This window comes from Archocentrus centrarchus, chromosome 12 (assembly GCF_007364275.1).
Source record: "Archocentrus centrarchus isolate MPI-CPG fArcCen1 chromosome 12, fArcCen1, whole genome shotgun sequence".
NCBI lineage: Eukaryota > Metazoa > Chordata > Actinopteri > Cichliformes > Cichlidae > Archocentrus > Archocentrus centrarchus.
This window is the reverse complement of record NC_044357.1, coordinates 12,068,818-12,089,562: the sequence shown is the minus strand read 5'-3', so window position 1 is coordinate 12,089,562 and position 20,745 is coordinate 12,068,818. Positions and strand designations below refer to the sequence as shown.

Genomic DNA, 20,745 nt, shown 5'->3' with positions numbered 1-20,745 from the left:
ACATGAAATTGAAATGGTGACGTGGTTTAGCAATGGTTAAGTGGGGTATACTGCTTTGACTTGAAATTTCACAGTAGTGTCTTTCTGTGCAGTTTTGGTCTTGTTCGTGATCCAACACACTGACATACTACAGGTTAACATATTCAACATTTACGTTTTAAATACTGTTAGCCTGCTCTACAAAGGTACTGCTGCTAGGAAGCTCTGTGGTCATAATTTATTTGCAAGGCAGGTGGGACAGCATAACTTTGACTCAACAGGCTACTGAAATTTGGTGGCATGTTCATATTCTGCCATCAAAGGAGCTAAAAATAAATAAATAAATTCATACATTTCCCATAATGCAAAAAGTGCATTTTCCCACACTTGAAAAAGCTGAATCGTTAAGGACAGAATGGGTTCAGAGCATGACGAGTGCTTTGTGAACCAAAGCGACCTTTTTATGTGTGAAATAGCTGGAGTTCCCCTGTGACAACATGAGCTAAAGGAACAGTACACCATGTCTATATTCATAGTAAACAGATTAACCAGGTTACCAAACAGCCAACGTTTTTTTTTTTTTTTTTTTTTTAACATTGCGGTGTTTGTGTTTTATTTTGTCTTTAGCGCCTTCCTCTTAGACGCTCTTGCTAGTTTGCATCACTTGTGTGTTTTAGGAGAAGGCATCGAGTTTCACACCACAGGAATCACCTGCCAGTGGAGGGGAGCGGAGGGGAATTTTCCATTCACATGTGGTTGCTTTAGAGAAATGAACAAAACCAAACACATGGAAGAAGAGTTTTGGTTAACACCAACAAACACAAAAAAGTATTTCTCAAGATATTTTTGACTTAAGCCTATTTGTGGCACTTACACCCACGTGAGCAGGACTCATGTTGTTCTAAATTACATTGCATCCAACAATTATTTTTACCATCAATTAACCCTGTTTAGGTTTAAAAAAATCTCAAAACACACGTCTTAAAGAGGAAAAACAAAAACAAGGAAATGATTGATATTTATGCTTTATATGAGATTTTAATCATTAATCAAATAAAGGCTCATAGCACATGTGTTCAGCTGTGTATGATGCACTTTTGTGATGCACACAAATCAGTCCAAACAGTCAAATGGTACTTTAGCGTTCCCTGAAACACTTTTAGCACCACAGTCAAGGTATGCAATTCAAGATTAGAAACTAGCTTTATATGATCCATGAGTACAGTATAGGTAGATGTGATATGAGGAGTTATAATTAATAGAACTGAGATTAGATAATACAACAAAGTGTATACATATAATACATATATATTTAAATACCAGTAATTCGTTATGATTATTCAGTATTAGAGTATTACAGGATTATTTCAAATAGGCTTTATTTTTTATTTTCATGAGATTAGATGTAATACGTTATCCACACCAGAGTTCTAATAAACTGGTATTTTTCATTCATTTCCTTCAGTGTGTGTTTGGTTTTTACTGGTTTCTGACCTATACATAAAAAGTAGCCAGTACTAATCTAAGAATGGTTAAAATGAACACAGGTGGAGAAAATAAAAAACCCACACATAACACAAAGCTAAGTAAGGTGTATTATAATGATAAGCTACTTCTAATATAAAATGTATAGATTATCGTCTACAGATGCAATCTGAAGGTTCATAGTAACAGATGACTGCACACCTCTTTGTCCTGGAAGAGCTCTTCTGACTCAGCAGATCTGGTCTCCTTACTGTTGATCGACTTATTCACTAAAGATGGATCCTCAGAATGAGTGTAGATGACGGTCACTTTGCACACCCTCAGGATGTAACGATGTGATATGTAAAATCATAGTCACCTATGTGGTGATAATATATTGCTCTTCTTATATATTATTACTATTATAATTATTATAAATACTATTATTATTACTAGTATTATTATTAAAAGTTATTATTCACTAATTTTGTGTAATTTTTTTTTATTTTTTAATTTATTTTGGTGTAACTTCCACAGTACACCCTATAAGCCTGTAAGGTCTACAATGGCTTTAATGAAAATTGTATCATCTCTGAGGTAAGGGCTCTTTCCGGCCAATTTGGCCAGTGGACAGAAGAGTGGGCAGCCACTGGCGATGTTCATCTCGCTGATTGGCCGCTGGAAGGAGGAGGAGGTGACGTCAGGTCGGAAAGCATCAATGATGTGCTCCCTGTTGTTCTGATCCAGGAGCATTAGAGTCACCTGGGGGAGGAGGAGGAGAGGAGCTTATTTATGCTGTCGATTGCGAGTGTTGTGCATTAACGTTGATGGAATAACTATTAAAATGGCTTCCTACCTTCTGACTGAATGGCCATTTGAGCAGAGCGTCACACTTTCCCCTCATGACAACAAAAAACAGCGAAAGGTGTGTTCCCCGGCCTGTCCCGTCTCCATTTAAATACAACCTTAGACACATTTTGTAGCCGTATTTGCTGGAGTAAAATGCTGTGAAGGGAAAGGAAAAGCAGAGTTAGGAATGCAAACAGAGCCCATAGCAGTGCCATGTGAGAACTGCAGAGATATGTGCACTCCCTGAAAAAAAACAAAAGAGTAGCAGCATGGAATTCCCCTCGTCTACATGCCAGGAGTTAAATCTGTGCAAACTCAAAAAAACAAAACAAAAACACCACATGAAAGCATGACACACATATACAATTATGACCTTTTTTCCATCTCACCTGGTGAGAACATTGCAGGCGCTCGACCAGCCACAGCATCCTGCCTTCGGCGGGAGAAGTCAGAGATTTTCCAGACAAATATTCCATCGTAAGTGCAGAATTGGAGTTCCCGCACAAGCTGTTCGGTCTCATTCAGCTGCAAGTCTCTCATGTTCAGTGTCCTTTCCAGCTGTCGTACTTTATTAGATAAATTTTCAATCTTCTCTTGGTCTAAACGGTGTTGGTGCGCGAAGGCTTCCAGCGTAACAGAACTGCGCTCCACCTCCCGGTTCAGGACACACACAATGTTTTCTAGAGCATTCACCTGTTGGCAAAAAGAAAGCAACAAATTACATTTGTTTTCCTCTTAAAAAACAAAAAAAACCTCAGAGTGGTTAACAAGCAGCATCAGTTCTGTTGAGACTCACTTTTTTTTCCAGGTCCACAGGCTGCACGGAGGTTATGGCTACCGCTCCCTCATTAGGATCCCTGTATAGGCCCACACCGGAGTCCTCCTGCCACTCTCCGACACCAGAAGCCTCTGCACGAGTCCGAGACACAGACAGTACCAGGGGCAGCAGCATACGCAAGTGCTCCATGGTGCTGTTGTGCTCATGTTCGGTGACCTTCTGGTTATCTATCTGGCAGATCGCAGATGAAACACAGAAGAGCTTGTTTAAGTACTACAGTGACAAAGTTAAAACTGCTGAGGAACCACTTAGTTTTAATCCATTTCCAGATCTTGTACTTGTGTCCAAACTAAGTTTGTACTTTCAGTAAGGTGTGAAAATTTCCTACTGCTGTGACTGTACTGCCAAAATGCTCAGACTTGTCTAAGCAGATGACAAAAGTTTCAGTGTGCTAATATAAAAGATTTTGACTCATAAGATTTATTTTAATATTCAGGTGGCCAGTGTGTGAAGTAAAATCCTTTAATTACTTTAATTAACCAGAAACACCTTGTTTTTAGTTAACTGTCTTTAGAGCGACTGCAACCCCTGTAACTCAAATGTGTGCTGGGACCGATTTGTGTTCATTTCCTACACTATAAATGATCCATTTTTATTATTGTTTTAGTAACATAGTGAGAGAGAAAGAGGGTGAAAAGGCGATCCTGAATTGAACTCTATGGGAGAATTCAGCAACAGCAAAGTGTAATTTCCAGGTGATTCTTTTTTTAAACAGGTTTCACTTGTGAGTCTTTACCTGTTCCAGTGATCCACTGAAATTAAAGCCAATTTAGGTAAAGCTTAAAAATAACTTCACGTGTGTGGCTGGAGACCTATTAAGGTGGCCTTTGAGTAGTGTGGCTTGCTTCTAGAAGAACTGAAAAGAAAAGAAAAAAAAAAAAAAAACACCCTAACATAATCTGTTAGAGGCCATCTTGGCAATATAAGCAAACACCTCCCTGCCATCATGTTTTTATCCAAATGCTCCTAAACTCCGATTGGTGCTTGGGAGTGCATCATATCACATCACATTTGTCCCGCCAACTTTAAACTACTGAGAAAAGCAATAGATGAGAAATATGTCATGTGAAAGGGTCGCATGACTGACCTCAGGGAACAAGTTATGAAGCAGGAGATGAGAAAACATATTTAATAGCATTAAATCTGCTCTGCAATATGCAGAATGGCGACCAGCATGAAAGTGAGGGGGGAAGAAGACGAAAAATGGAGCTCAAAGAACAATTTTGGGGTTACTATAAAAAAACCAGGAGCCGGCCTTGGAGAAAAAAAAAAAAAAAAAAAAAAAAAACTACAGTCACTTCCCATTATCGTAGTTAGTGGCTTGCATTAAAAACGCGATAGTGTTAGCAACTGATCGGATCGATCAAACACCTGGATTATAATGTTTTTGCTGTGTATGTTTTCTGCAAAACCCATTAGTGGAAAAAACAGCGCTCAGGGACACGCTGAATGCATATGAAAGTGTAACTCTTCTGGTTTATATGCAAAAAGAATCAGTGATCTGTTTACTATCACTCAGTTAGCAAATGGGCTGGCATTTAGTGTTTAGCATTAGCTTGCTAATGCTACCACACACACCCCGCCCCATGTCTGGCTAGAACCCTGATACTTCTGTGTTAAATAAATGCTGTAGGTACGGCTTAACTGCAAACCCTCCTGAAACCCTACACCACCACCTGCGAAAAAGTAACTACACATCGCCGAGGACGCAGCCCAAACAGGTAGACTGGAAAGGGCGTTCGCCACCTGCGTAGGCTATGATTTACGTTCTACACAAGATCACCACATAAGTAAAGCTTACATCTCTAAAGCTCGCCAATCATATCTGTTGTTTAAGGAAACCCAAACAGTGAAAACACCAAATAGCGATGTGATTTTGCTTTTATGTATTCTTTTGGATGCTGCAGATTTTAGCAGAGCCAACTGTTTAGCCATTTCCAGTCTTTCACCTGACTGTAACTTCATAATTTACTGTATAGGAAGAATGTACATTTAGACTTTTAATAAAACACAAATAAACACCAAACTAGTACAATACACTGAGAAAAATGGTTTAAATCAGTACATTGGTCAACCCTCTTCAATAAAACATAAGCCAATGATAGGAGTTTATGTGATTATGTAACTATACCTACCACAGACTTGCAGCCCACTTCGCTGAATGGACAGGTGATCTTCGACTTGGCGCAAGACTTCACATGATCATTGAACTGAAAGGCAGAATGGAGCAAATGAGACCATTTCTAAGCAGCGCATCAACATGAAAGTAGAAGAGAATGACTCTTAGTCATAAAGAAACTGAGGATCATAAGGAGACTGTGGGGAGTACTAATTACATGGAAGGTAAAAAGTGAAATTTCAGCTAACAGCTCTAACCTTTTCTCTTGGTATCTTCTTTTTTCCACAGTCCTTGCATTGCATGGGAAACTTCAGACAGATCTCATCGTGGGCCTAAAATGCATCGGAAAGCAGAATATAATTTTTTTTGTCCATTTATGTCAACAAAGGAAAACTGCATTTCAGTGTAGTCTCTGTTTCACACCTTTATCTCTTTAAAGTTGAAGGTCATTTTGCAGTATTTGCAGTTGAGCGTTCTGGCCTCACATTCTCTCTCATTGTGTCTGTCCTTCTCCGTGTGAAGTATTAAGTTTTGGCAGGCCTCGCACAATATCCGCTCAAATTCGCAGCGACCTTCGTGCTGAGCCTAAAAATAAAAAGACAGTTATTATTATCAAACAGCCTGTTCGTTACACGCAAAGCAGGTGTCTCCAGTTTTCATTATCTTCTAAAGAGCAGACAGACAGTTGGCCTTTATGGTAGCACAAAGATGCCAAACCCTTTTCAGTCATTGGTAAATGACTGCTTTGTAGAACGTTATTTAACTGAAGGCATAGCTGTGGGCTACCACTGAGTTACAGGGTGTATCGTTGTAGCTGCTATGTGGATAAACTGGTGTTTGTGTTTTGTTTTAAAAAGAAAAAAATGGCTCCAACAGATGAAAAAAGTGGGTGAAAGTAAAAATACAGTACACTGATGTGATTGTGAAAGGGGTAACAGATTCTACAGTTGTCATTATTTTTCCCCCCTTGTAGCTCCATTAAAAGATGTGCTTTGAGTACTTTCCAAATGAAATAAAAAGAGAGGTCTTCAAACATCTGAAAAAAATGAATATGGGCAAAAAGTGGAAGAAAATGTAAATCAAGTGAAAACGAAGAGAAGTATAACAAGTTAAAAAATATAATTTTAAGCTGTATTCGCCATTTAAAATTGCCGGGAATCACACGGGGGGGCGGCGCTTGAGGTGGGGTTAATCAACAGGGAAGTCGCTAGCTTTCACAATGACTACCAAAGGCATGCTACAGCCACAGAAGCAGAAGCTCAGGTACGTTAGCCCATTTTTCGCTTTGACTGCTGTCTTTCCAGGCTTGCTAAACTTGAAAATCTTGAACGGGATAGCAGCAATAAACGTGACTCATATTTAGGAGATTCCTGTGCGCATCCCTGTCCTCACCACAACACTTCAACACCTCGATTTTTCCAGCTTTGGAAGGTCTCGATATGGGTGTGTACGGCTAGAGATGTGTAGCTTTTTCCAGACGACCATGACTAAGATGGCAGGCCGCAAATATTTGCAGGCAAGTGGGTGTATCACACGGCATAATAATAGTTTCACAAACCGCAATAAAAGGATGGCACCCTTTGATCCCTTCTTCTTTTATAGGAGGAAGCTGCGTCAGCACTTAGAATCACATTTGCAGTGCATGCAAATCTCAAACACTGGCCTCGTGTTTGAATTTAAACTGATTTCCTGACAGCATATCATTTAAATATTTTCCTGGGTTTAAAAAAAAACAAAAAAAAACCCAGATCTAGATAAGGTCACATGGTATGCTTGGTTAAAACCACAAACAGAAATTGCTGTAAACATTATTTTCACAGCATTAGAATCAGGATCTCCTCACTAAGCTAAAACTGCAATGTTTACAGTAGAAACACAGCTGTAGACAGACACACACAAGAGCCTCAGTCTCACACACACACACTATATGGCTTTATTTATGCAGCCTTTCTGCAATTTCACAAACTGCAGTCTGTGTTAAAGACATGAAATCTCTTTCTGTTTCTGCTTACTTTAAATAAGCAGTTTCCTTAACACCTCTATGGTTTAATGGTCAGTAACTAGTTGCAGTAGTTAGAGTCACGCTAAGCTCAATAGGCCTGTTCCACTCTGGTACTTTCCACCGGGCCTTTGTTGATAAATGAGGAGAGGTTGGGACTTTCCAGCCGCCTGTTAAGTTTCACTTCCTGTTTGTCTCACTGCTGACAGCAGTGCAGCGCTGCAGTTATGGTTGGGCGTGATGTGAAAGCTGAGGTCTTTCAGGGAACACCGTGACCCAGGAATGCAGATTATGTGTCAGATTACCCTATCACTTAGATTAATAAGTACTGACAGTGCTGTAAACTTACACTCAGGCAGAACGCAGTAATGCCATGGGAGAAGTTCAATTTTCTACTTTACCTCATACTCTTTAATAGATCCAGTCCAGCTGCAGCCCTGATTCAAACACCTGGCTGGCAGGCTTGCTATTTCTCGGCCTGCTGCATTGTCTGGAAAAGCCTGGCAGGGGAACAAGAACAAAGAGATCAGTGAAGTCATAAAGCCTGTTTCTTCAATTTTGAAAGCAAGCAGACAGAGTAGGATGCATTGATGCATTGTTTGCTTATGGAAACCCCCACCAGACTGTAGTCATATTTCTTCCTCTAAAGGGCAGTAACAGATAGCATGCTGATTACTCCTAACATAACAATGGGGGGTTTGAAACATGAATATATAACAACTTACCTCACTGCTATTTAGAATGGAAATAGGCTCCTCATATATCTCCTCTTGACGGCAGGCTTCACAAGGCTTTGGGCCAGAACTACCAAACAAAACAGGTTTGTGACTTTACTGTAAAAGCAGCTGCTCGACGCCAACAGTCAGCAACAATTTCCTGCTGATCCAAAACTGGAGCGACTGCTGACCAGTATGGATTACAGCTCGAGCAGATGAATTTTTAATCAATGCAAGGGCAATGAAAAGAAGCCTGTAAGCATCATATCAGTGGTGCACAGAAAAAAGTTTACTTGCTTTAGCAAGTTTGAAGACGATTAAATGAACAAACACACACACACACAAAACAAATAAAAAAGCACGTGTGGTTGTCACAAGGTGAATTTGTAATGTTACGCAAACTGGTTATTTTTAAATAAGACACAAGCACTTGGACAATTCACGTGCTAAACACACACATTTCACGAGTATTTATGTTGCTGTTGTGTAAATGTTTGCGCAATTCACAAAATGAGACTGATATAAACATATTCAAAAGGTTCAGTTTCATTTATTTTGTTATAGTTGGATTATATTTGATTAAATATTAGTAAAGTTCAACATTTTCTGTCACATTATGTAATTATACTCTTGTTAAACAAGCTAATACATAACTGTAATGATTATTAACTAGAAATTTACTGGCGTGTCAATTTATGTATCTGTAATGAATACGCATCACAAATAAAACGTACCTGTATTAAATACTTTTTACAAATATGCTGGTGTATCACCTCTTTGTATTTGTAGTGAATATTCATTACAAATTCAGTGTTTCTCCTCATGTATTTTTCATTAATATTCATTACAGTTACATTGTAATGAATATGAATACATATGGTACTGAAAACACTGGATTAGAAATTCATTACAAATACACTGGCACCTCATGCGTTAACAATCCACCGGTGTGTGAATGATTTAGAAAGGAGTAGCCAGAAAGAAACCTTTAGCATGACTCAGCATGACCACATCCTTCTGATTCACATCAGTGTGATAGGTCCATCATGTGAGGAATGAGTCTGCATTAATAACTTGTCTGCACAAAATTCCCAGAGTTGATTAAAGACGAGGAAAGGATGTGCTGAAGCATGTCCAGTAAAATAGGAAGCATTAGGAGGTAAGCAGTTTAGTCTAAGGACCTCCAGTCTACCTGGTGAGTTGCTTGAAGCAGTGTACACAGAAGCGGTGGCCGCACTGAGCCTGGACAGGCTTCCTCAGGACCTGGAGACACTGCTGACATTTGTACTTATTTTCCATGGGCACTGACAGGACACTGAGGGGAATCCCTGGTAAAGAGTTGGGACAGTCCAAAGAAATACGGGCCATTCTTCTCCATCAATCTTCAGCTATATCCTGTTAATGAACACCATAGAAAACAGGAATCAACAAGCAGACAGGAACTCACTGCAAAGATGAAATAGAAACCACAAACAAACTGACATACCACTAAATTACAGCTGCCAAACTATACTATTTACAAGATCAGCATGAGCATCGTCACAGCCCTCAAGCAAAGAAACATAATAATTTTTAAAAAGCATGGTAATAATATTCAAAAATATGGAAAACCTGCCTAAGGCTGCAACGGCTGCAACAAGATCAGCAAGTCAAATGTCTTGAAAATAAGTGGAGTTTTTTTTTTTTGAGTTACCAGAAAAAGTCTTGTGATTCTTGGTGGAATAAGCATGACTATGGGAGATATATTTATCTCAGGATAATCTATTCAAACATATGTCTGAGCCTGTTTTCAAAAAAATCCCCTGAAATTTTTCTTTGTATATCCAGCGTACAAATAACGGAGTCACTTGTCTTCGGTCTTGAGTGCTGAAAGTACATTTTTGTCCTAGAACATTTTGTCTCTTCTGAGAAGTCTCTACTGATGCCAAAGAAATATTTCTGCTTATCTAGAGCCTAAAGAATGTAGCATAGCCCAAATATGGTATTCATGCAATGAGTGCTCTGCTGATTTATTTTCTACTTCACAGAAAGAGGATGATGTAGACATCGCACAATGTAGCTTTCCTTCACACGTGCATTTTCGTCTTTCTTTTAAATACTTTTCCTTTCCAACCCTGTCAATATTTCTCACCCTCCACTGACAGTTTCTGTTAACTTTGTTTCCGTTTCAAGCGCGCTTTAAAACATGAAACCTAACACAACACTTCAGCCACCCTTTCTTACAAGAATCACACCCACGAGCCGCTGTTTACAGCACCACCGCGTGCCTAACTTGAGTACATTTACTTAAGTAATAACAGGAATTAAAGGTTTGCACAATGATGGACAGTGGTATCAATTATTAGACGAGAAAGGCCGGTGGTCCCTACCTACTGCGGTGGGATGGTACAAAAAGATAATATATCAAATGTTAAAACTTAGATTTTAAATTTGATGCCAGCGGCATATACAGAAGTTAGACCAGGGGTATTCAACTCCAGGTCTCAAGGACCAGTGTCCTGCAGGTTTTAGATTTGTCTCTGCTTCAGCACGCCTGAGTCAAATAGCCCTGAGTTAGACCATGGGCACATTTACCAACGTTTTGCATCACCTCTCATTTAAACAGCAATTTACAAGCATTTGGGAATACAAAAAGAGTCACTGCTATAGTGTTAAAAGTGTGATGCTTTCCCATTCCAGCGCACTTTTATTTTTAGTTTCATAATGTGCAAAATGTTTGTAATGAGTGGCATTTCTGGACTGCAGGCAGACCAGTATACAGTCATAGTCTCTAAGAAAAGAGCTGTGCTGTTTGCAGAAAGTGGTTTGGCTTCTGTTGAGAAATTTGACAAGTTGTGTCATTCCAAAATCTGCATGTGTGATTCAGCATTAATGGTGCCTTCACTGATGTGCAAGTCACGCATGCCATGGCTGGAGCTGAGCTCAGTTTTCAAAGGGCAAGAGGTGGGACACACCTGGAGAGTTTGGCATTCTATCACAGGGCTCAACCCACGAGTTCCAAAAGGAAATTAAAATTTTGACTTGTCTGAACACAGGGCAGTCTTTAAATGAGCTTTTGTGCAGTAAAGATGGTGATATTTCTGGATCCTGTTGCCATGGTGGATCTTGTTTGCATGGTGGAATTTTAATTTGCATTTGTAGTTGCAGCAACAAACTGGGCTCACTGTTCATTTCAGCAAGTATTCCTGAGCCCATGCAGCAAACTCCTGAACGTTCCCTCGATTCCCTGTTTTTTTTTTTTTTTTAATCTTTGTAAAGTAGATAATAAAATACTCAAATTCTTTGCCATTTTAGGTTAGAAACGTTATACTTAAATCTGCCCAGAGTCTCTCACAGAGTTCTGAACCTCTCTCCATCTTTACTTCTGAAAGACTCTATTTATACTCAGTCACATTGCCGTCTGGTTTCCAATTACCCTAATTAGATGTGTGATGCTTCACCATATTGTTTTTTAGCATTACACAGCTTCTTCTGTCTTTTGTGTTTTAACTTTTTCAAAACATTTTCCTGGTATCAAATTCAGAATCTGCTTAAATTAAAAAATAAAAATCCCCCAAATTCTCATCTTCAATATTTTATATTATAACATGCCACCCAGTACACTCCACTGTGGCCCATTACAGGATGCTGAGAGAGTGGAGCTTGGTTGTAAAAACCCCAATCTGGTGCACAGAGAGCAGGATATTATACACTGTCTGCTTCCTAATCACTAAAATTGCCAGTAATAAGGTGGCAGTGTCAGCATCATGTTTCCTACAATTGTCTACATCAGACTAAAAGTACAGCATGTTGTGCCAGTAAATTCACCCACTGAATTAAGCACAACACGGGGGCTTCTGATGTATATGAATAGAAATGTCTGTGAGTGTTTATTCTGTTACTATTATATAATTTGTTATATATATTTTAAAAAATCCCTTATGGAAAAATGTGTGGGGCATGTTTGTTTAACCATAACCAGCAGATGTCATCATTTACTGACAAAGTTCCCCACACCCACTGCACATTTACTGGCGTATAAATTATCTACTAATATATACCTGCATGTCAAGGAAAACCGTGAAGAATGTGAACAGAGTGCAGCTTTGCACGTTATGACTTGAAGGTATAGTGTCTGAAGTGTTTCTGCTTGTAGGTTTAAGGTTGCACAGCATGTTGTCAGTCTGGTAAAACTGTGCAAAAGCCATTCAAGCTTAACAGCGTGGCGTACCTGTTCATGTGTCACAGCAGGTCTTAAAAGGAGAAAGATCAACACCCATAAAGTAAATGTTAATAATAAGCTAAATGTCAATGACCTGCGCAGGGCCAACAAACCAGCTCAGAAATGAAGTGGCAAATGCCAAATTTTGTCTACAAAACAGCACGAGTCCTGCTGATCATGAGCTCTTTTTACTGACATCATCTACAAGTAGAACAAGTCTGAATCCTGTTTTTAGTGGATTCTTCCTTAAACCAATTTAGGTCCTGTTCAAACACAGAAACTAACCTCTATGATGGGAAGTAAGACCCATGCTGAAAGTGGATGTTGGCTCAAAAGATAAATGGAAGGAAAGCCCCTATATTTTAATTTCAGTGTCAGCGTAAACACTGAAACTCACAAAATCCAACTCCAAAGCACACCCCAATAAATAAACCAATATATGAAAATAATATAAATAAATCCAAATACAGCTAAAGCACCCAAAACATTTAGTGTGCTTATTACAAACACACCCACAAACATTCAAACCTTCAATTAATTAAATGAATAACACTACAGCCAAAATAAGTTTACAGTCTAAAACCCACACATTTTAGCACATTCAGTTTAATTTGAACCCTGTTTCAAACTAATTTTACCCCTTAACTATTACTGACATTTTAATAATTTCTAACAGAAATTAAAGAGTTTGGCATAAATGTTGTTTCTGTGTATGTGTGCTTATTTTTAAACATCCAAAATCCTGTTTCATATTAATATCTTTACTCCAGCTACTTTGAGAGTGAAATGGCAATGTTAGTTATCTTACAATGAATTATAAAACACACAAATATATAATTTGTTTATACACAGGTAAGTTGCTGCTTTTCTTTGGCACCACTTTCATACTGCGTGTATTTCTCTACATCTGCCAGTTTTTCACTACATTCGCATTAAATGATGAGCAATTAAACTTCACTGTTACACCCTTCAAACTGTGTTTTGTAACTCTGCAGGTATTACACAAGCAGTTCAAACCCAACCAAATTCTTGGAACACTTCATAAGACAAGCAAGAGTGCTGTGAAGATGAAGACACATAAGTGATGTTTAAGTTTGTGTATCCATAGAAACTTGTGTCCTGGGATGGTGGTAATTACACAATCCAGTGAGAGCAATCACTGGCACACGTGGAAACTGCTCCTCTTTGTGAGGGAAACAAGACAAGAAACTGTGTGGCTGAAATATCAGAAACAATAAGTAATATGATATATTTTTAAAAAAGCTCAAACGCAGCTAAACCTTGAAACATGACCTTTGCCATGCACAGCAGTACAAACTTTTCTGCGAAACGAGCAACACTAGCAAGAACAACAAAGCACAAACTTTCCAGCTCAACATTTTGACTTCTGTCTCAAATAAATGCCACAGCTGCTCTATAAAGGTACACCCAGCTTTGCTGAAAGTCTGAAAAACAGCCTCTGTCCGCCTGTCTCTTCCTGGGAATCTCGTTCTCTGCGCTCGCCATGTTACCAGCCTGCATTTTCACTCTCAAGTTAACGCGAGGTGACGGCTTTAAAGGAACAGACCCTGTCTCACACAAAAGTCAAACCTGAATGTTTACTCACCAAGTTTCCGAAGCCTGTCAGAAGATCTTTTAGTAGCCACCACCACAGTGACACAGTATTTCAGTATTCATACGTGTAGCCCCACCCCAAGAAGGCTATATAAGCACCTCTGATTGTGCGGTTACAGCCAGTTCATGTACTGCTCTGCTCTCATTTTACTTAAATAGCTCCTGTAATTATTTAAGAATGCTTTTATTTTCTTTTTTTTTTAAACCGTAAGCATGTAAAATACACTTTATTATTCTTAGTGAGCACCTAAAAAGCACTTCAAACAGCTAACATTAATGCTAGAGTCAGAGGACGCTTTACTAGTATTAGTGCGGGTATGTTTAACTACTCAGGCTGCTACCTGCTAACTAAGTTATGTGAAAGGGCGATACAGCACGTAAACTAACTGACCTCTGAGCCACGACTGGGTCTCTCTATGAGGGGGAAACGAAACTATAACTTCGCCATTGCACGAGAAGGACAACTCGCCCTTCCGTTGCCTTTGTGGTGTTTACGGCTTGCTCGCTAAAAATCCCCCCGCCCCGCTCTGCAATCGTAGTAGGGCGGCGCTGGAACCGAAAGCGAGTGCTCCACTGACGTATACGTGCTAACGTAAAGAAATATGTGGCTACGGATACCTTTCAGATGGACAAACCAGCGACACCGCTTTACAGTTTCTAAAGGTACGAGTTTAAAGAGGCGTCCTCTGCCTTACAACTTACTGTTTTTGAAAACAAACCTGGAGGTACGTTGGTGCGGAAGCCTTGCTGGGAGTGTGTACCAGGCGCAGGAATACGCTACATTCAGCTGTGTACCAGCTAGCTTGGATCACGGAATATACTCCTTTTTACACACAATATAGAAAACATTGTAGCAAGCGAACAAAATTAATCCCTAAATGTGACTCACAAAACGCCGAGATAATCTTTTAAGTAATTGAAAAGTGTGGGATGCCAGTGATTTATAATTCAGAAATCTAAGTATTTTCCATCTTTGCGTGCCATGTGGGCTTCTGGGGCCATTTATTCTTAGGTATCTTATGCAGCTTTTTCATGGCATGTAAGAAAAAATGAGAGGTAATTTTTTTTTTTTTTGCTATAATAAATGCAGAAGACAGATCTGTGGCATCCTTCTCTCAGGCATGAGACCACACACTGCGTGTTACTGCAAACATAGGCTCTGACTTGTTTATTCTGCAGACCATAAAGGTTTTGAGTAGTGAGATGTTTTTGTTAGAACAGGGTAATAGAATAAATATATCTATATAGGATAGATGTCTCTGTTCAGTGTTTTATACCACTTCACATTTGTCTCAGTAGTTTGTGTCCAGCAGCTGCACAGCAGCAGCACAGAGTTTGCAAACAGCTGCTATGATGGACTGTATCCTGGACATATTCCCACCACTGCCCTTCAGAAAGCTTTGTTGGCCGTTGGTTCAGGTGTGGCGGCACTACAGAACCCCTACAGACACGGTGAGACCGTCAGATAAGCATTACTGTGTGCACTGATCTTTCTATCGACACGTAGGTTGAGATGAGGATATTTAATCAAAGTGCTGTTTAGAAGGTCATGAATGAACCTTCAAACATGGCTGTGTACAAACTGAGCGGCCATACGAGTTAATTAAAACAAAACAAAAACAAACAAAAAAAAATAGTGCCAGCACATACAGTACCAGTCAAAAGACACACTTGCTCATTCAAGTGTGTCCAAACTTTTGAGGCCAGTCTCTAACTGATGGTGTATATCAGCTGGTTATGGGAATGTTTCCCATTTTTCAAAAATGATACCAGTGGTTAGATTTTTTTTTCTCACGTACTGGTTAAGTATAGTTACCCATTCTCAAGCATTTATTCTCTAGAGACCTTTGGTAGATGACTTGTGTCTTGGAAACAAAAATGAGACTAAATACAAATTAAAGCCATATATTAGTTACCCTGAAACTCCAATGGAGGAAGAGAGTACTAACACCTGTCAGCTGACATTTAGTCAGGTTTCTCATGACATCCACTGCTTAGTATCAGTTTATTTCCAAAAATAAATTCAGTGGATTGAATTTTATAATAATTTTTCATTGGGCACAAAGGTCTTTCCCAGACAATTCAAAGTTTGTAAAGTTTCTGAATATTGCGTCTTATGATCAATGAACAGAAGTGACGTGTGTAGAATCAACACATTGTTTCTTTACTGTAAATCAAGTATCAACATTTCACTGTATTGCCATGATGTTATACTTAGTATCCTTGGATTCCATGAAACTCTGGGTACTTTACAGACATGGTCGCAGTGCTGGGGGAGACGACTGGACACCTAGCTCTGATAAATCTCAGGGACAGGATGAGAAATGACCCTGAGGGCTACGCTATCCTAACGTAAGTCAGTGTAGCAGAACGTTGTTGTGCCTTCTGCTTCCGGCAGAACACTTAAATGGAAATAAAAACAAAATGCAATGATTTGCAAATCTCACAAAGTCATATTTTATTCATAATACAACAAAAAAAATTTCCCTGCGGCAACATCTAAAAAATAAAGCTTGGACCAGGGGCAACAAAAGACTGGAATAGTAAGTGGTACTAAGAAGAAACAGCTGTAACTAATTACGTTATTTGGCAGCAGGTCAGTAACATGATTTTGCATAAAAAGAGCAACTTATAGAGGCAGAGTTTCTCTGAAGTAAAGATGGGCAGAGGCTCATCAACCTGCAAAAAACTACATTTGCAAATTGTGGAACAATTTCACAATAATGTCCCTTAATGTTAAATTGTGACAGATTTAAATATTTTATCATCTACAGCACATAACATCAAAATGGACTGAGGCAAAGTGGGAAGTGTTCAGTTCAAAAGCCTGCATCTCTAATGGTATGGGGTACATTAGTGCCTATGGAATTGGGAGCCTGCGCATCTGGAAAGAAACCATCAGTCCTGAAAAGTACTACATATACAGGTTTTAGAGCAACACATGTTCCCATCCAGACGATGTCTTTTTTTTCAGGGAAGGTCTTGCATATTTCATCAAGACAATTCTAAACTGCTTACTGCATCTATTACAGCAGCATGACTTCATAGTAGAAGAGTCCGGGTGCTGAACTGGCCTGCCTGCAATCCAGACCTTTCACCAACTGAAGACATTTAGTGCATCATGAAATGAAAAATACAACAGAGCAGCTGTTGAGCAGCTAGAATCCTCTATCAGCTAAGAATGGGACAACGTTCCTCTTCCAAAAGTCCAGCAGCTGCTCTCCTCAGTTTCCAGGCATTTATAGACTGTTGAGAATGCTACACAGTGGTAAACATGGCCCTGTCCCAACTTTTTTGAGATCTGTTGCTGCCTTCAAATTCAAAATTACTTAATTTTTTTCTTAAACTAATACATTTCAAATGGTTTGAGAGATTTATAAATCATTGCATTCAGGTTTTTTTTAAACGGCCTTCTCAGAATTTGATTTTTTTTAATTTATATATATATATATATATATATATATATATATATATATATAATTTATTTTTTTTCATTTATATTTTACATGTAGGGTTGTGCTTTATTGTTACTATTTGATGTTGCAGAGAAAGGCCGAGGATCCGGCTGTCTACACTCAGTCTGACAGAGATGGCTTCACTGCCTGACGGCTCCTTTGGGAGGGAGTACCTTCGATTTCTGGAGGACAATGTGAGTTAAACACCATACATATATGTTTTTTTTGCACACTTATTGTTTGGTACAAACACACTGTTTTCCTTTTTCTGTTTTGCCATTTTTCCCTCAGGATGTGACTCCTGACTCAAGGGCAGACGTGAAGTTTGTGGACAACGAGGAGTTAGCTTATGTCATGCAAAGATACAGAGAGGTCCATGACTTGATGCACACCTTACTGGGCATGCCCACCAACATGCTGGGTGAGCTGCACTCTATGCAATCTGAAATCTCTATGGCAAGTTTTAAAGCAGCAGTGTCCGGGAAAAAACTGGCACATGCTAAGTGAAACTTTATTATTTCGAGAAACTCCACAGTCAAGCCACTTAGTCTCATTGTATAGTGTCAGTAAGAATTATTTTGTGTGTGATTGAACTGAGTTTTGCTGACAAACCTCCTGCTGTATCGATTCTATATAAAAGAAAACGTCTGAGAGAGGAATGGGGTTTTACAAGTTTTACACAGAAATCAATTTTAATGCACTTTAATAAACCGCTGAGTGACTTCTTCTTCTTTCTTCTCTTTTACTCTTTATGCATGTTTGTTTCCTTTTCTGGATCTTCCGTTCAGGTGAAGTTGCAGTGAAATGGTTTGAAGCTGCTCAGACAGGGCTTCCCATGTGTGCTCTTGGAGCTGTGCTGGGACCACTACGGTTAAATGCAAGGTAAAATAACCAGCCCAGGAAATGGGTTACTTAGAGTCTCTGACACTTGACTCTCTGAAATTTCTCTGTCAGGTTGAGTTTAACTCTTTGTTCACTAAACTCCAAATTCATTCAGCCTGAGTTCAATGCGTCTGTAGGTCATGAAAAAAATAAAGAGAGCAGAGGCTCAGTTTTAATCAGTGAAGACACAAATATGAAAATTAAAGGGTGACAAGTTAATGTTTAATCGGGTCTTCGATGGTAACTCCTGCACATCGATGCGCTCTGTTGCACGCCTGTGTTCTCGGCAGGAGGGGAAAAGTCAGAGAGAAACTCAGGATAAGCTGTTACCCTGCCAACTAACCCGGAATTTTGGTTAGCTCTCTCTGGAACAGAAAACCCAGAATTTCTCTCATCTCAACTGTTGAATATTACGCAACCAGCTGCTCTAGTAAATATCTTTCTAAATATCGGGAACAGCAGGCTTGACTGGAAGGAATTCAGTGTTGCAATCAGTTATTCGCATGAAAAGTGACAAAGAGCTGAGCAATGAATTAAAAAGAAAAAAAGTGAGCCAGAGATGGAAGTGAAAACCCGGACTCCTTTCCAAGTGAGGTGAAACTGAATGTTGGATTGTATGTAAATATATCTAGAGTTTTCTGGAGTAATTGATGGGTCACTGTTCCTTAAAACAGTTACCCAGAACCCAAACTGGTATTTACCTGCATAGTCAGATCACCACTTTTCTCTAAACAGAAGTCCTTAAAATTTCAGTTCAGTACAACAGAGAAAATAACCGAGACAATCAGAAAACCTTCTGTAGTTGGATCCAGTGCATACAGTGTAAAGGGTTCTAAGCATTGTCCATAAAGTAAACCATAAAGTTTTTTTAACCTGTAAATCATTAAACCTTCCTCATTTAATACCTGAACTTCTGTAGAATCAGGGAACTCTGCTGTGACACGTTTATTTGACAGGTTTCCTCATCATTGTTGTATCACGCTCACAACTCACTTCCTTGTATTTTACCTTTTGTAGCCGTTTACAGTCACTCTTCACATCTTTGGGCCCTTGGGCTCTCCAGAACGGTCGGCGCGCCCGCTGCGTCCTCAGCATTTTCTACGAGAGACGCTGGGAGCAGAGCCTCGAGGACCTCCGGCAAGAGCTCAACATCGAGCCACCTCCTGTCATACTAAGAGCTACAAATAAGAAGACCTGAAAAAGCCAAAGAAAATGATTGGTTCAGGAATTTTGGAACTAAAGACTTAACCAGAGATATCTGAGAAGATACTGTGGAAATGCTTACAGGAAGAGTGTAATGCTAGTGGGGAAATGGGAAAATTTCCTTCTTGGCAAGGCCGTGTAAAATTCCCTTTCCTGCTTTGCTGGTTTTAATGATGTCAGCTGATGAGTTGTCATTTGTGTCTGCTGCTTAATCAGATGCAGGTCTGGTTCAGCAGTTTCAGTAACCTGTTGTTAAGAATGGGATGGGGATGTAACTGTATTAACAATGCAAATAAATAACTGAATAAAGATCTGAGTAAAAATTCAATTTAAGCAAAAAAAAAAATACACTCACTGGCCACTTCACCTTTCTATTACCAGGTGAGACAAAATTTGTTATGGTGAATACAGGAGTTATTAAAATTTACTCTGTTATTACTTTGTAATTTCCTTTTAGTTACAGCAGTGTTTGATATTGTGTGTATGTGGGATACAGTGAAATACAGAACAGGGTTTAAGTTGGCTTTTTGTTACTTTACAGGAAGAGTCTTACTTTCATTAGAAACATTTCACAGAGCATAAAGGGCTAAATGTAGCAATTTTTAAAAAAAAAATGTGCTCTCACTAAATTACTGATTTCATTGGGACAGGGGGAGAGCTCATATTTTCAGCCACCAGGAAGGTAATCAGAAGGTAGTTGGTTCAAAAAATCCAGGTACTGGTCATTTTCCTGATGTAAGTGTGTGAGTAATACTGATAAATCCGACAAAGGGCTAGACCCTTTTTACCTTCAGAACTGCCTCATTTCTTCATGGCACAGATTCAACAAGGTGCTGAAAACATTCTTGATAGATTTTAGTTCATATCGACATGATCGTATCACAGAGTCGCTGCAGATTTCCCAGCTGCACATCCATGATACGAATCTCCCATTCCACCACATCCCAAAGGAGCTCTGATTAGACTGGAGGCCATATGAGTACAAACGAAATCTGTTTGAGATGATCTGAGCTTTGTGACCAGGTGTGTTATCCTTCCGGACGCAGCCACCAGAAGATGGGTATGCTGTGGTCATAAAGGGATGGACATGGTCAGCAGCAATACTTGAGTATGCTGTAGGGTTTAAAAGATGCTCAGCTGGTGCTACGGGGCCCACGGTGAACCAAGAAAATGTACCCTACACAACTACACCACCAACAATAACTTGAATCACTGATACAAAGCAGGATGGATCTATGCTTTCATGTAGTTTACGCCAAATTCTGACCCTGAATGTCGCAGCAGAAATCATGACTCATCAGACCAGGCACTAATGACCGTGGGATGTTCAAAGTCACCCCTCATTCTGATGCTCAGTTTGAACTTCAGCAGGTTATCTTGACTATGTCTGTGTGGCATGCATTGAGTTGCTGGCTAATTATATATT

The 20,745-nt window shown here is 39.3% G+C and overlaps 2 protein-coding genes across 5 annotated transcripts; one reads left to right on the top strand and one right to left on the bottom strand.

Annotated features, from left to right (window-relative positions):
• Nucleotides 1-991: 991 nt before the first annotated feature.
• Nucleotides 992-14,294, bottom strand: traf2b (Tnf receptor-associated factor 2b). 3 transcript variants are annotated; one of them, XM_030743348.1, is made up of 11 exons: nt 14,171-14,294; nt 9,157-9,359; nt 7,974-8,052; nt 7,650-7,748; nt 5,673-5,834; nt 5,507-5,581; nt 5,266-5,340; nt 3,089-3,301; nt 2,682-2,985; nt 2,300-2,448; nt 992-2,205 (listed from the first exon to the last, which is right to left on the bottom strand). In XM_030743348.1, the coding sequence occupies exons 2-11, from the start codon at nt 9,330-9,332 to the stop codon at nt 1,987-1,989; spliced, it is 1,551 nt and encodes a 516-aa protein (XP_030599208.1). In that variant the 5' UTR covers nt 9,333-9,359; nt 14,171-14,294; the 3' UTR covers nt 992-1,986. The 3 variants fall into 3 exon arrangements, with proteins under 3 accessions (XP_030599208.1, XP_030599207.1, XP_030599209.1); XM_030743347.1 differs by lacking the exon at nt 14,171-14,294 and adding an exon at nt 13,772-13,917; XM_030743349.1 differs by lacking the exon at nt 14,171-14,294 and adding an exon at nt 9,658-11,200.
• Nucleotides 14,083-19,647, top strand: coq4 (coenzyme Q4 homolog (S. cerevisiae)). 2 transcript variants are annotated; one of them, XM_030743351.1, is made up of 7 exons: nt 14,083-14,442; nt 15,079-15,231; nt 16,035-16,131; nt 17,326-17,428; nt 17,526-17,655; nt 18,023-18,116; nt 19,134-19,647. In XM_030743351.1, exons 1-7 carry the CDS (start codon nt 14,382-14,384, stop codon nt 19,312-19,314), a joined length of 819 nt encoding a protein of 272 aa, XP_030599211.1. In that variant the 5' UTR covers nt 14,083-14,381; the 3' UTR covers nt 19,315-19,647. The 2 variants fall into 2 exon arrangements, with proteins under 2 accessions (XP_030599211.1, XP_030599210.1); XM_030743350.1 differs by having other exon boundaries at nt 15,076-15,231.
• The last annotated feature ends 1,098 nt before the right edge of the window (nt 19,648-20,745 follow it).

Coding starts and splice junctions, on each gene's coding strand:
- traf2b (XM_030743348.1), bottom strand. CDS start 9,332: ATGGCCCGTATTTCTTTGGACTGTCCCAACTCTTTACCAGGGATTCCC. Junction 3,302..5,265: donor AAGTGGGCTGCAAGTCTGTG/GTAGGTATAGTT, acceptor GCGATCTGCCAG/ATAGATAACCAGAAGGTCAC. Junction 2,449..2,681: donor GCCTGCAATGTTCTCACCAG/GTGAGATGGAAA, acceptor TTCCCTTCACAG/CATTTTACTCCAGCAAATAC.
- coq4 (XM_030743350.1), top strand. CDS start 14,382: ATGTGGCTACGGATACCTTTCAGATGGACAAACCAGCGACACCGCTTT. Junction 16,132..17,325: donor GAGGGCTACGCTATCCTAAC/GTAAGTCAGTGT, acceptor TTGATGTTGCAG/AGAAAGGCCGAGGATCCGGC. Junction 17,429..17,525: donor TTCGATTTCTGGAGGACAAT/GTGAGTTAAACA, acceptor TTTTTCCCTCAG/GATGTGACTCCTGACTCAAG.